The sequence below is a fragment of the Zonotrichia albicollis genome, chromosome 2 (genome assembly GCF_047830755.1).
Source record: "Zonotrichia albicollis isolate bZonAlb1 chromosome 2, bZonAlb1.hap1, whole genome shotgun sequence".
Classification (NCBI taxonomy): Eukaryota; Metazoa; Chordata; class Aves; order Passeriformes; family Passerellidae; genus Zonotrichia; species Zonotrichia albicollis.
Window position 1 is genome coordinate 29,889,860 of NC_133820.1, and position 15,374 is coordinate 29,905,233.

The 15,374-nt window shown below is 41.0% G+C and overlaps 1 protein-coding gene across 1 annotated transcript in view; it reads left to right on the forward strand.

The window, feature by feature from the left end:
• Positions 1-2,242: 2,242 nt before the first annotated feature.
• The window catches only part of GEMIN8 (gem nuclear organelle associated protein 8), a 38,204-nt gene continuing 25,072 nt past the window's right edge, over positions 2,243-15,374 (forward strand). The window contains 4 exon segments of the mRNA XM_005491788.4: positions 2,243-2,401; positions 3,174-3,223; positions 6,779-6,818; positions 9,611-10,076. Of these exon segments, the coding sequence (XP_005491845.2) occupies positions 6,816-6,818; positions 9,611-10,076 (469 nt within the window). The 5' untranslated portion in view covers positions 2,243-2,401; positions 3,174-3,223; positions 6,779-6,815.

Below are 15,374 nucleotides of genomic sequence, written 5' to 3' on the forward strand. Positions count from 1 at the left end.
AAATCGACATAGCACAAACATTACTCTAAACATTACTCTAAGTCTTTGCCTGAGACTGATAAGTTTAACAAAACCAACACATATGCCATACCTTTGTGCAGATTGCCCTGATGCCTTTCTTCCATACAAAGTGCAGCAGTTCAGCAATAAATCATGCCTTGATTTTAATATATGTGTAACATAATCACCATAAGCAATATAATTTACTCCAACTAAAGATCTGTGCAGTCCATCACCACTTTTTCTGAGAGTGGCCCATGTCAGTGCCCTCAGGAATGAAGAGGGCAAACACAGAGCAGCTCTTTCTTACTACACCAGGAGGTCTTAAGTCAGAAGTGTGTCCTGATGACTGACTAATAGATTCTCCACTTATGATTAGCCTGATTCCTTTTTTCACCTACTGACTCTCCAAGATAACCTCGATGTGCTGCTGTCCATATCCTTCCGCCGTCAGTGTGCCATGTGTAAAAGCAGATACCAACGTGTGAGCATAAAGCAACCCAGATCTGCCTCTAGGAATACACAGAACAGAGCAAGAAAAGCTGGAAGAGTCTCTGAGTGCACTGGGTGCCCATCAGACAAAGCAGGCTGGTGATTGTATAAAGCACTTCTTTCTTGGAGACAGAGGCTCTCTATGAGTTTTTTAGCCATACACAGGGAAATCAAAAAACACTTGGGATGCAGGGGCTGAACGGGACCACAATTAAAATCCACTGCAGTATCTAGACTTCTCAGTTCTGCACAGATGCCTGACTTCCACAGGAAACTATACAGTGACACAGTAGCTGGAAGAAAAAAAAATACACAGATGATGGAGAATCCACTAGACCTTCAGAAGCAGTGACTTAGTGCTCTGAATATGCTGCAAATATATTTACATCCTGCCATTTTTACTACTTTTAAAGAAGATCTTGTGAAGTGCTAAATGTGATACCCTTACCAGGCAGATTAGTAACAATTATTTTTTAAAATAACTTTAGTAGATATATGGGAAATAAATGTAGAAATCTGCTATATGAGTGAGGCTCAATATGAAATTTCATTTCACAACGGGCATTTTTAATTAAAGCAGGTAACAAAGAGAAGTTGTCTCAATATGATCTGCTGAAATTTTCAGCAGGCAAGCAGCTAGAGCAGTAAGCACACCAGGAGAGCTGAAAAACAGGAATAATCTTGTGCTGAAAGTATTAATTAAAAGTATGGAAATTAGAGAAGAGAAATAGCCTTAGTGGAGAGAAGCCCTTCTTGCTGGGACCAGGAGCACAAGCCACACTTGTGTGTTACAGCCCATCCATGAGGTGCCCAGAGAAAGGCACAGACAACGGGGTGGCACGGTCTGCTGAGGATCCTGGGCTGTTCGGTATCGTACAGCTCAGTGGTTTATTGACCATGAAGAAACACACAATAACATTATGGCACCAGGCAATAGCTGGCAAATTTAATATAGAGAGTGTAAAATGCTACACAGGGGAAAATGCAGTCCCTGCTCTGCCAGCTGTGACAGGTCCCTAAGGGACTGCTCATTCACAGTCCCATGAAAATACTGGCTCAATGCTGAACAGAAAATTAGATATTAACTATGGAAAATATAATAACCAGAGGATAAAGTATGGCAGGGCCACAGCACCATCACTGTAGCACAGACATATTTTGAGTAACGTGTCAGCTTGGTGAGCACTGTGTGCGGGCTCTGGGACTGGAGATGGTGACCAGGGGTCAGGTGGGACAGCAGGAACTCAGAACTTGCCAGAGAAGGGCAATGAAGCTGGTGAAGGGTCTGGAGCACAAGGCCTGTGAGGAGCAGCTGGGGGAGCTGGCGGTGTTTAGTGGGGGTGTTTAGCCTGTTTTCTCCTGTTCACCCTGGAGAAAAGGAGGCTCAGGGGTGACCTTACCACTCACTACAAGTCCCTGAAAGGAGGCTATGGTGAGGTCTCTTCTTGGTCTCTCTTCCCGGACAGCAAGTGACAGGACGAGAAGAGATAATGTTAAGGTGTGCCGGGGGAGATTTAGATTGGACATTAAGACAAAGTTTTTCACTAAAAGGGGATTAGACATGGGAGTAAATGTCTAACCACCCAGGGAGGTGGTTAAGGAAAGACTCGACGTGGCACTCAGTGCCATGGTTTAGTTTTCCGGTCACAGGTTGAACTGGATGATGTTGCAGATGTTTCCCAAACCAACTGATCGTGGATTCTGTGGGCTGGCAGCTCCAGAGGCGGCTGCGGGGAGCGGGGCCCCGGCCGCGCCTCCCCACAGCACCACGAGATGGCGCCGCGGGCCCGGGGAGCTCCGGCGGAAGCGGCGGGGGAAGCCGCGCTGGGCCCCGCCGGAACGGAGCGAGGGAGCGCTGGAGGCGGCCGTGCCCGGCTCTCCGTGCCCGCCGGAGCCCCGCGCTGCCCGGGTGGGTGCGGGGACGGCGGTGCCCCCGTGCAGCCTGCGGCCTCCCGCCCGGGAAGGGGACCGGGCTGAGGGCGGTGGCAGCCAGGGCGAAACGGCGGCGGGAGCGGGAAAACGAAAGGCTCAGGAAGGAGATGTGGGAGCCCGGGCGCCTGGTGGGGCCCAGGCCGGGGATTGTGGCCCCAGGCGGTGGTTGTGGTACCGTACGGGAGCGGGGCTTTGCCGTTTGTGTGCAGTTTATCGGCCCGGGGCCTGAGGCGGCGATGAGCGAGCTCGGGCAGAGCGGCGCTCCTTGCGCTGGGGCAGCCGGGACACAGGGCCCGTGCTCCTGGCAGCCCTTGGTGTAATTGTGTGCGCCGCTAGCACGGGCCGGAGCTGCTCAGCGCTTCTGGAGCCTTTCAGTCACTTGCCGGAGTCTGGGCACGAGGTCTGTGAGACCAGGAAATTACTTAACGCCTTCAAAAGCTGTACGGCGAAGTTCTATTCTCTTCCTTGTTTATGAGTAAATTAACCAGATATATATATATACAAAACTTAAGCTAACTGGCTACTGATAATTGTACAGCTTTCACACTTTATTTCTTCCCTCTGATTTTTGGCCGAAATAGCTTTTGGGTTTATGTCCTGAAGCTCAGAGAATAAAGACCCTCTTTTGGGGACGCACAGTGGATTACACTGCCTCAGATTCTGATAGGGCCAAAAGATCTGTAATACATATGCTAAAGTTTGAGAACATTGTTTTGCGTTATGCTAATTTGTTTCCCTTCCATTCACAGGAGTTGCTGCTGTTGTTTTAAGGACATTGATGTGAACATCATAGTGATAGGTGGGTGTTCATAGCTTTCCTGTTGGGATGAGAAGGAGCTGTAACTGTATCCTGAGTTCTGGACAAGTCCTGTATTTACAGCCATTGGCAAACCAGAACACAGGGTAAAGTGTTGGGAATTTTTATCCCTTCTCTGGAAGAGAAATAACTTTTGCTGCCAGCTGTCCCAGCAATCACAGGCTTGGGTTTCTTTGTGACTGTAACTAGGGCACTTCGGTATTAAAGTTAACGTCATAGCAATGCACAGCGTTAATCTGAAGCACAGAATGTCAGACCACTTTTCAGACATTTCCCTCTTCTGGTGGTAATTCTGCATCAGAAATATAAAATGAAATAGTGGGAGGATGCACGCTATTGATGTTGTTATGTTCACATTTTTTTAGCTAGTATGTACTAAAGTGAGTTCAAAATACACAGCACAAAATTATGTTTGATCCCTTAAACTGTGAAGTTTACTGCCAGGGGATTTATTGGAAACACCTGTTACTCATGGGGGTTTTGGCTTTAAATGCCAAAATCAGTTTGGGGATTAAAAAAAAAAAAAAAAAAACACTTGCTGAAATCAGGAGAAATGTACCTGGAAAAGTAATTCCTTTATGTTAGCGTCACATTTTACTGCGTATCTCCTACTAACCATTGCCAGAAACAATACTGAGTTAGGGCAGCTCTGGCCTGACTGAAGACAGTTTTCACAGCAGGGACAAAAGCAGCAGTGGGCAGAGGGGCTGGTCAGCTCTCTGTTGTTAGGGTCATTTCCAATTCAAATGTAGTTGGCTTTTTCACGAAAGTTTTGTAAAAATGTGTTTTGTTGAAACCTGCTGAATTTATTGAAATTCCACCTTCCTTTTATAACATACTATGTTTTTACCATAATATCATGCAATAGATTAGTTAATCTTGTGTCGATGGATATTGTGAATAGTGGAACCCTCACTGGTCTGCATTGGGCTTGGAGTTGTTCCTGTTTCCTTTATGTGGCCACACTGTATCCAACACACCACTAGTCCCACAGTGGTCCCAGAGTGGGATTTACTTAGCAAGTTATAAACCTCAGTGCCATTGAATTTGAGTCTCAGGTATGACAGACATTGTCTCCATTTCTATTGACTCCAAGGGAGTTAAATGCTGTCATTGCTTTGATGGGATTTATTTGTTTTCTCTAATGCTCACCTGCCTCAAGCTGGTAAGGGGGACAGACATGTTTTGATGAAAGGGAGTACATCCCTGGTTCATTATCAGTGGAGGAATATTTTAAAACTGAGACAAGAAACTAGAAAAAATGTCCATCATTAATGATCAGTATAAGCAAACAAATCTCTTTCCCATTTTAAATTGTACATTTGGTCATGAGTTTCATATATTCAATGGCTACATATTTCATTTTTTGAAGTATAAATTATAGACGTAGAACTATTACATTTATTTTTCTGCTGCTTGCCATGTTTCATATTTGATGTAGTTTGTTTTGGAAGAGTAATTCAACTGAAAATAAAACAAACTCACTTTTTAATTTCGTTTCCTTGCTTGCAGCGTTTTTATGCTCTGCTTTATATTTGTAGTCTAATGTTTCATAAATAATTTATGAAAATAATTAAAGTTTCTATGTTTGGCAAAACAGGTTTTTCATATTTGGTAAACTATAGTTGGATGGTTTTGCCAGGGTTTTTCCCCTCCTTCCCTTTCAGAAACATAGGTACATGTTTTGTGTTAATAATAAAGTCTCAAACTTTACTAATTACTGCTTTAAAAATTATTTACATTGAGATCAATCCTGATTTCTGTTTATTTTGAAACTGTTTCAAAGACATTTTTGTCATGTAGGAATTAGAGTGAACATGAAAATTAAACAAACCTACTTTGCTGAAGTAGAAATGAAAGAATTGGATATCATGGGCTTAGGTTTTTAAGTATGAAAAAAAGACTTTATGGCAACCTTGACAGTATCCAGATATATCTAGGAAAGATATATATGGGGAAGAGACAAAAAGTGTATGTGTACATCATGAGAGTGGAGATGAAAATTCTGAAGAAGGCAGTGGTTGTAATGAGACATTTGAAATGCACAAAGAGGGATGGCACAGCAACCTTCTATCTGTGCATGGGTTTTGAGTGCTAAAAGTCACTGCAGTGTTTTGCAGTGATCTCAGTGCTGGCTTTCCTTCTTCCTCCAAGCAGGCGGGAGAGAATCCAGCCTGCTTTAGTTGCCTAATGCCTGAATCTCCAGCCTTTGCTGGCATGAGAAGTTCCATCAACTGCAGTGGGACTGCTCCTGTGTGTAGAGCTTCTTGCAGACATGGGGTTATGGTGTTACCAGGGCTTTATGGCTTTGAGCTTAGTGTGGCCTTTGGACACATCCAAAAGGACAGTGATTTGCTTTTGTAGTTGCTGCATGATTTGCATTTTGTTTGGCCATTCCATTCTCCTTTCATGCAGTATGGTTTGTCTGAAGTGACAAAAAGCTGCTCTTTAATGAGTATTGTTAAATATGAGGCAGAACACAACTGTACTGTATTCATATGCATTTTGAAAAACCCTGGCTTTATCCTGGTATGAATCTACAGTGGTTTGGCTATATTCCAGTGTTTCTGGGAATAGCATTTGACCATATCTTAAGAGTAGCAATAGGTAATTTAGTGTACTCTTATTTCTGTTACCTTTCACTGGCACTTACATAAAGTTCAGGCTGAGGGTGAGAATGTCAGGAGAAATATGTGAATGAAGCAGCTAGCCTATTAGTGTAATAAAATATTTGTCAGATAAGAGGAGATTAAGAATATTTCTCAGTGATATGTACTGGTAAACCACCCTGGATATGTTGGTGATTATACATCCTGCCTGGTGGTTATAGAGTTCTTGTTCTCCCTTTCTACCCTCACAACCATTTTTTTCTTTTATTTTTTTTGCTGTCTGGTTGCCCCTCTTCCTTAAGCCTTTTCCTCACATTTAAAAATTGTGGTTGCAACTTGAACTGACCTGTGTTTTCTTCATGGGAGGCAGGATCAGATGCTGGAGGGAAGGAAAAAAAAAAAAAGAGAGGCCAAGAGAAAGAAGGGACAGTATGTGGTCAAAAGTCCACCACAGGTTAAACAGAAACCCTGCTGCATGAGTGGAATCAGGATGGGTTTAATAATTTTATGGCAATTGCTTTTTTTTATGCAAGTTCCTGTGCAGACACAGCTAAAAAGTGAGAACAATTTGTTTCCTTTAAGTTTATGGGTTTTGTTTGGCATTAATTTGGAGAATAAAGGTTGAGGAAGCATGAAAAAAAGAGAAGAGCAATGAGAGAAAATGTTCAGTTCCAGCATTTCAGGCTGCATTTTGTAGAAGACTCTATTTTAACTTTCTTACTGTAGTGGAGAATTTTAAGGAATGGGATTTTTATTGCTGCTAATCAAAATCCATCAGTAAGAGACTTCAACTTGCCCCAACAGGGATGGGATGCTTAACAGCTGTAGGTCATAGTTCTCAAATATAACAAAAAAATGTATTGAGTGCCTGTGACCACCTTAATGCATATATTTTTATGAATTAAAAAGCTACTCTTTTCTTTTCTAGTTCACCTTGATCATCACCAGAACAAACTCCACAAGAGATGGTAAGAGGTCTTCACAGGTTTCTATGGAATAGCTTAGTCACATTTTATATATAACATGCATATAAACACTTTCATTGAACTGTGAGTGCAGACATGTAAAAATTAGATGTAAAAGTCACTAAATTGCTTTGAAAATAGAATTCAGATTACAACAGTGAGTGATTTGTCTACTCCTGGGAAGACTCCAGAGAAATAACAGGAGAATAACAGAGAACTCTGATCATTTGCCTTGGATTTATAGCTTTTGTTTCCTTGAGGAAATATCTTATTTCCATTTATTCCACAGCTGAAAAAGCACAGACACAGAATTAAGTGAGACTAAAAGTGTTCCTTTCCATTTCCACCCAAATGTAAAACATTTCTGTAATTTCTTTTTTAACAGATGTATTTTTAAAATTCAAATGTAAGGAAGTTTTCAAGGGTCGCTTTCAACAAAAAAAAACCCTCACAAAAAGTAGTTGGACAAGCACCAGCATCACAGTTCCATCTGTATGAACTGGCTTTTTGTCTTCCTTTCCCCTAAATTAACAACTGGAGCTAGTCAGCCAGACAAATCAACCAGCTTGATTCCAGAGCTTTCAGTAAAGTCATCAAGTTCCTTTTTAGAAACATTTTATAAGAACTGGAGATAATTTTTGAGCTTTAAAAGAATATATTGTCTTTTTTGCAGATATATAGAATGTAGGAGATACCTGCTTTTGTCAAGCATCATGGTCTTTCAAAACTGGATTTTAAAGTATTTTAATATTTAAGGAAAAAATAGTCAAAATGTTTTAAAAGTAACTTGTTAATGTATCAGGTTTGATAATAGGACATTCTCATCTGTCTGCTGAAGGATGAGGAGTCAGTATGACATTCTTAAGCAAAGGGAAACAGTAAATAAAGCATTGTTCATCCTAGCTGTTAGGTAGTTGGATGATTAAGGATGAAGAAATTCCATATGGAAGGCAGATGCTTTCCTTCTACCCACTCATCTTGGGAATGCTGCACTTTGGGAGCTCCAAATGCATGGTTTTGTAGCAGTGCAGTGTTAGACCTGAGGAGAATAGCAGTGAAGTTTCATCTCCATGAATTCTTTCTTTTCAGGAAAGATAAGTTGACTGCACTTTTAAATCACATAGCTCAGCTGCACAGCCCTTCACAAATAGGGTGCAGTTTTTGGTCAGGAATACCTTAAGGAATGCAAATTTGTGGTGGTTTTCTTTATGTACTCTGTTAGCTGAAGATATTTTGTTTCTGAGAGCACTTAGGAATGACCTAAAAAAGATAAAGCATTGATCTCTTATGGAATAATAGGCTAAATTTTCCAGAAAGAAAGGCAGCATGAGAGTTGCAATTTTTATTCCAAACTCACTAGCATTTGCTTTTTTGTCTTAGAACCAGAAAGTGAAAACAAGTGTAAGTAAACTAAGTGAACCTCTCTGGATAGTGTTAAATGGAAAGTATTTTTTAGGTTTTTCTGGTTTTGCCTTGGGAATTATTTTCCCCACAGAATCATTTTTTTAAAGGGACCAAATGGTGCCAGGGCAGATCAAGAAAACAGACTTTAATATTTTTGTCCTGTATGTCCTTAAAAGGAAAAAAAAGGAAAAGAAATCACCTTAATAAAGGACTGTAAATGTCACATTCATCTCTGAAAACGTCAGCTAGTTTTGCTATAGTTTTGAGTGTTTGCTAGAACATGGCTTAATTAAAATTTTCCTATTTAAAGTAGAGGCATTCTGTTTTACTCCAGATGAAGTATTTTCTATGGAAATTAAGACATGAGGGAAAGGGAGAAAATATTTGCTTTTTAGTTTACTTGTTCTAGGCTCTAGTGTACTTTATAGCTTTGTTCTTTTAAGAGGCTCTATTCTGCTTTTTGAGAGCAGGGTGAGGTGGGAGAAGTGGCTTGTATGAAGGGAGCTTAAGGCTACAGGGACTGTGGGGCTTTGTAGTTGCTGGTGAAATGTGAACAGCATGAAACTTCTTCAAGAAAAACTAAGATTAGCTGGAAGACAGGAGAAGGTGTGTTACAGTATGTTTCTTTCTATAGAACTGCTTTTCTCTGTTCTTTATCAGTGGCACTTTATTGCCTCTTTTCATGTTTTGGTTGGTGATGGATACAAAAGGGAGATTTACTGGCAGCTTGCATTTGGCTAAATACAGTCTTGTTTTTGATTGTGGCCACGGTGGAAATACGAACTTGTCTGAATTGCTGTTTGACCTTTTCTGAGAAACTTTGGCAGGCAGATGGAGGAAATACATTACTGGGGGAAATATGTTACTGTTAAAATGAATGCATTTGTTTAATGCAGAGGAATCTTAATCTCTTGTGTTTTCTGTCTGTGGAGTTGGAAATTAGGTATAGGATGTAATATCTACACCTTGGAATTACTCAATTCTTAAAACTCATGTGAGTGTCTAAGGAATTGTGGACTATATCCACATGGCATATTTCCTAAAAAACACTCTTTCTTACTGTAGTAGCTTGAGCACTTGGAAAATACCTTCTGGACGCTACAACTTCTCTGTTTCTAGTTCTTTAGTGATAGTTGATGCCAAAGGAGTCTCTTGTAGGAGTAATGAGGTGTGGTGCAAGTGCACTGTGCTCATACACGTTGTTTTTCAAATCTCTGTGTTCTATCATGCTGAAGGATGACTAAAGATTAAAAGGCAGCATTGTGCTTGTATTTAGTTGCTCCTCTCAATTCTCTCTCTCTTATACCTTTTTTCTGGGGGGAAGCATGAGTGCTGTGGTGTGTGGTTGATTGTTTGTGTTCTTTCCCTCTCCCTGTGTGCTCTGGCTGCAGGAGGACACGGAGCCGTGGTACTCTCACAAGGTGTACGCCAGGTACTGGAGGCACTATGACTCAGCCATGCGCTGGATGCACAGGCACCAGAAAGCCTACAGGAGAGCCATGGAGTCCTTGTACTGCCTGCCATGGCATCCCTGGCATCCTGCTGCAGCCTCTCCAGGCAGCCGCTACTCAGATTGGCATGGGAATGACCTCCCACATATCCAACACTATTCTTCCAGCTACAGACCAGATGTCAGAGTTCCATGTCATGGGGGAGCTCAGCAGTATGCAGGTGCCTACCAGGAGAGGGAGGATGCTGATGAGGACTCTGAAATGGAAGAGGATGCTGAAATGGACTCTGAAATGGAGGAAGACTCTGAGTCTGAAAGAGAGATAGAATATGACTTGAGTAACATGGAGATCACAGAGGAGCTTCGTCAGTTTTTTGCAGAGACAGAGAGGCACCGAGAAGAACTGCGTAAGTCCATGCTTGTTCTGTGTTTATTGGAATTATTACCAATATAACTGGATGGGACGTGCCTAGGCTTGTCTGGCCCTTGCTGCTTGACCAGAGGCGGCAGCTGTGGTGGTTTCACCTCAGAGACACCTTTGGCTGGCTGGATGTTGCAGCTGGGTGCTTGGGACAAGTCCAGGCATGCAGGAGCTCAGGTTTACCTCTGGTGGAGAAGCTTTAAGGTGAGGTGAAGGAAAGGAGTCGGGTTCTGCTGGAGGGTTTCGATCCAGAGCTTTATTCCTGACCCACAGGCCTCTGAATCCCATAACAGCTCTAACAGAACCTCCCGAACCACGTGGTTGTTGTTCCTTTCAACCCCAGGGAGAGGGAAGGGGTAGGGATCCCACCAACCAGGTATGGGGGGAAGTCTCAGAGGACAAATGACACCTGGATGGTCCAATGTCCCCCAGGGCTGAAAGGCATCTTTTGAACTCTGCCAATCACTCTGGAATGCCAGGACTGACAGACAGCCCTCAGCAGGGGGCAAGGGAGGGGGAGGGAGAGGTGTTTGGCAGACCTGGGGCAGGAACTGGGATAACTGAGACAAGCTGTGGCATCTCACTGCAATATGTGTTTTGTGGTATTTGGTGGCCATAACATTGAGTGCTGGGTGGTTTTAACATTTACAGGTTGTGTAAGAATTCACAGAAATAGGCACTGCAAGTGAGGAAGTCAGCTGACTGAAATAGACAGAACTGATGGGTGCATTTAAGTACCACTCATTAGAAGTAAGTGTCAGAAAATGTTTGGAAGTTTTTGGTGAGAGAGAAAAAAAAATTATGACTGCAAAGAGGAAAATAATATTTTTGTCCAGGAGACAATAATTTATCTTTAGTGCTGAGGAAAAAAGCTCCAGAATGTTTATGTGAATCTAGTTAATGTGCTGTATGTCTGAGGGGGGAACCCACAGGAAATGCTTGAATACATCACTGAACCCTAGAGTAACCCTCAATATATTTTATAACATGGAGCAGCCATGTTGTTTGTTATTTTTTTGATAACTTGGCAGTAAAATTTCATTACCCTTTTTTCCTCCCCCTGCATCCTCTTCATTCTGTGCTATACCACAAGTTTCTCTTTGTTGAGCATCTTGATCTGGACCCAAGTCCTTTGGTAGGGAATGTAAGTCTTAAGATTTTTCTCAGGTCTTGATCCTCAGAGGTATTGGTCATCTTTGTTTCTGTGAAATCCTTAAAAGAGTAAAGGATTATTCTGTACTTTATTGATACTTTACTCATATGTAGATGTTGCAGAAAAATTTATCTGTTTTAAGAAAGCAGAATAATAAAAATAACTTTTCTCACATGACTCCAGTAGAAAATGTGTAATGAATGTTTAATAGAACTTTTTCTGCTTCTCTGAAAGACAAAACATTCTAAAAACTTATAATAAAGGCAATGATTGAATGGGAAAGAAAAAGTATGTTAAATTCTTTGATCAGCAGGTATCAGAGGGTGAGCTGATAGCTCAACTTCACACTTATCAATGTGACGCAGAGTTGATCTAGTTAGCAGAGGAAAGTGAGTTAAGGAGTTCTGTGGTAGTGCCTGATACGAATCCCTTTCTCATTGTGCTTCTGCAGAATCAGCATGGTGTTCTCTGTTGAAATGTTCCTTTGATGAGATACATGGTGCTTTAAGACACTCGGCTGCTTCTGGGAATGCAGAACATTTTCTTTGGATTTTTTTTTTACCAGTATGATTAGTGGTATTTAAAGGTATGTGAGTGATTAAAGGTGTTATCCTGGAAATTGGGAAATCAGGGCTTAGAGATGCTCTCTGTTGCAAATACCCTGTATGACCTTGGTGTAGCTATTTAGTCTCTTCCTGACCCCTCACTGGCTGTGCTTGCTAAAAATATGACTTGTTCTTTATGATGAGCAGGTGAATTGGGAAGAAGTTCATGACTCAGAATACAGATTTTACTTTTGTTCCTTCCACCACAGCAGAGCCTTTTTGGAATGATTTGGTCTCTGCTCTGTGCTGTGTGGTAACCTAGTTCTGGATGAGTGCAGCTCCATGTGCTTCGGTGGCACTGCTGCAGGTCTTCATGCAAATTCAGGCAGGCTCTGGTCTTTCACTACTGCAACTTCCCTGATAAAGTGAAGATAGTGCTGAGTAAGCATCAGTAATTCCTCAAAGCATGAAAAAGTAAACAAGTACTTGACATTAATGACATAATTTAAAAGTGACATAGAAATCTGGGGTGAATGGTGCTTTCTAAATGCTAATTTTGTGAGTAATTGAAAACACAGTATTATCTTGTTTGTGGTGCATCTTTTCTTCCATGGTAAGGGAAAAGGAAAATAGAAGAAAATTTTTATTCTGTTAGAGTTTCTCAAAAGAAGCAGCATAAGCAGCAGGAGGAGGGCAAAATCATTGTTTCTCTAATGGTTTGGAAATGAGCTGGTATGGAGACCATGTTGAAGGCAGTAGTACTTGACTTTAAGAGGTAGTTTTATTAATTTTCCTGATTGCTGTTTATGAACAAAATTAAATTTAGAGGTTAATTAAGCTGTGATCCATAATGATGCTATATCATGTTATATCTTTCATAATGTTTAACAGTTGACATTCTGTATTGGTGCTTGAGAAGATTGAGATAATGCATCCGCAAAAGAAACCCTCAGTTACTTGAGTATTTCCTCTGTAGTGACTTTTCCTTTTAATCCCAAACTGCATATCCTTAGGAGCAGATTTATAGAGAAACTTGGGTAGCATTAACCTCAATAATGCCTGAAATTTACACCTCCACTTCTGAGAGAGACGTTTGTAAGGGTGAGGCAAGAGTTTTACATAGCAGTTAAAGCGAATGAGATTGTTTGGGTGTGTCACGGTAGAATACCAATAGGGACCTTGACAATCAGTAAAAGTAAAAGCCAGTCGTTATGGGACATTAAGGGAAGCCTGTGTCTCATATTTTCTTCCTCTGGCATCAATAAGGGCTCCGGTTGGAATTCACAGCCTCTGACCCCTGCACCTTGATATTCATTCGTCTGGGAGAAGACACGAAGCTTGCTCTTCTTCTAAAGGCAGAGTTTGCAGGAGTTAGATACTCACTTATGGGCAGCTTAATGAGCTGCGAGTCACAAGGGAGCAGAGCATCAATGGGGCAAATAGGAACGGGAATTTGGCACTTAGGAAAGGGGATACCAATCTCTGTGAATTATGACCTCCATTAGTTTGGTGATTTTCTACCTGTCCAAAGTTAGGAAATACTACACAGCATTATTGCATCTATTTTGGACACATGTAGTGAGTCTTGATTTTTCATGTGAGATACAGCTGGTTCCCACATCTGATCCACTGATGTCTCATAGGCATGTAGAAGGATAATCAAATAGATTAAAAGGAATCCTACCTGATATCAGTCTCTTCACTTGTAATGCCTGATCTAGAGCCTGCTGGACATAAATGATCACAGACATCAGAGGACAAGATCTTGCAAACTTTAACTGTGAAAGACTTAAATAGGCCTGAGGTAGGTGGGAATGAGGTGATTCAATCTTGGAGGTCTTTTCCAACCTTAATGATTCTGTGGCTCTGTGAAAGGCATTTGAGCCTAGATGGTGGCATACAAACCTTAAAGCTAATTGCAAAGAGAAAAGCTCTACAGATAGACTAGCCAAAGAAGAAAATTTAAGTTTTATTTAATTTCTTTGTAGCTGCCACAAACTTGAAGAGCAAGCAGATTTCTAACCTCTGCAGGATTTTTGGTTTTGTTTTCTCAGTGGGCATTTGCAGTGATTGGCTGACTTGCAAAGTAAGGGCTTTGAAACTGGCAAACTTGCTGAATGATTTAACACTTCTGCAGTGATACAGTTCACAGCCAACCTCTTTTAAAACAATCTTTTTTTTTGTCTTTGAAGTCACATCCATTTCTTACTAGTTTTTGTATTTGTATCATGTGTTGTAGTCAATTACATGTTCCTGGAATGCCCAGAAGTAATTATGAGTAAATTTTGGCTGAGGCTCTATGAACTCAGACATACTAATACACTACCAACTTATCTCATGTTTTAGATAAATGGCATTTGGTTAAGACCCTTACAGACAGTTTTGATTCCTCTACATTTGTTTCTTGATATGCAATCATAATTATATAGTGATTCTCTTTTTAAGAGGGTTTTCTTGTCAGGCTAGTCTGTTGTTCTGGCTCTTCATGTAGCTGGTGATCCAAACCTACTGTGCCTCTTGGGCATGTTTATGGTTGCATTTAAGTTTTCCCTCTGGCAGTTGAAAAGCATGAAGTTGTTCCCCTGGGTTACCATACCTGTCAGACCTAGGTATGGTAGCAGATTCTTCAGGCATCCTAGATGTAAAGCACAGAATGCAGTAAGTTGCCTTTTTACATTTGCAAGAATTAAAAGGGCAAAAATCAAGAAGGGAAGATTCACAGCCCTAACAGTTCTGTAAATTGTCTAATTGCACATACTTGTTAAACTTTTAAATTTAGCCTTTGAAACATGTAGTTTGTCCTTATACAATTTTTCCTTGTTTCCTTTTGCATATAAGAGAAAATCACTGCTAAAATTGAGTGAGTAGAGCATTGAAAGTACATTGAGAACCATTCTGTAGTAGTTAACAGGACACAGACAGAATCCTTTATTTAAAAGCAAAGAATAGCAAGGGAAAGTACCATCATGTCAGTTCATTACCGAAGGATAATAGTCTATCATTTGTTAATGCTCTAACCAGTTTTTTCCATCAAAGCCTCTGTTCCTATTGCCCACACATAGCCTCCAGCTTTTCCCAGAAATAATGTCTGAACTTAAATTCTTTTTATGCTAGATGGAAAATATTTTTTTAGAAATGAACGGAAATGGTGAATGAAGATGTTTGTTTCAAAACTGCAATCTGCAGACTTTTCCCCTCAGCTTTTTTTTTTTGTCTGAAAGATGGTAGTTGCCACTGTCTCTTCTGTGAAGAGGAAGTAGTGGAATTTTCCATGTTTTGTAACTTGCTTGAATTGTACCAGATCCATGAAGCTTTTGGTTTTGTTTGAAGCTTGCATGCCTCTAGGAAAATAGACTTTGATTCAGGGGTTTTGCCACCATGTTTTCCTTCTTTCCTTCATTTTTGGTAATTGCTTTTCCCTGGTTTTTATCTGCCTTTTTCATCATAAGACTGTAGCTCAAATTCTTGGAACTACAGACTCCCCACCCTTTCTTCTTCTTTCTTCTTCACTACCCTAAACTGTCCAAGCAGTGTGGATGGTGAATTTATAAATATCTGCTCAACTTCCCTGCCTTTAACAGCCTTT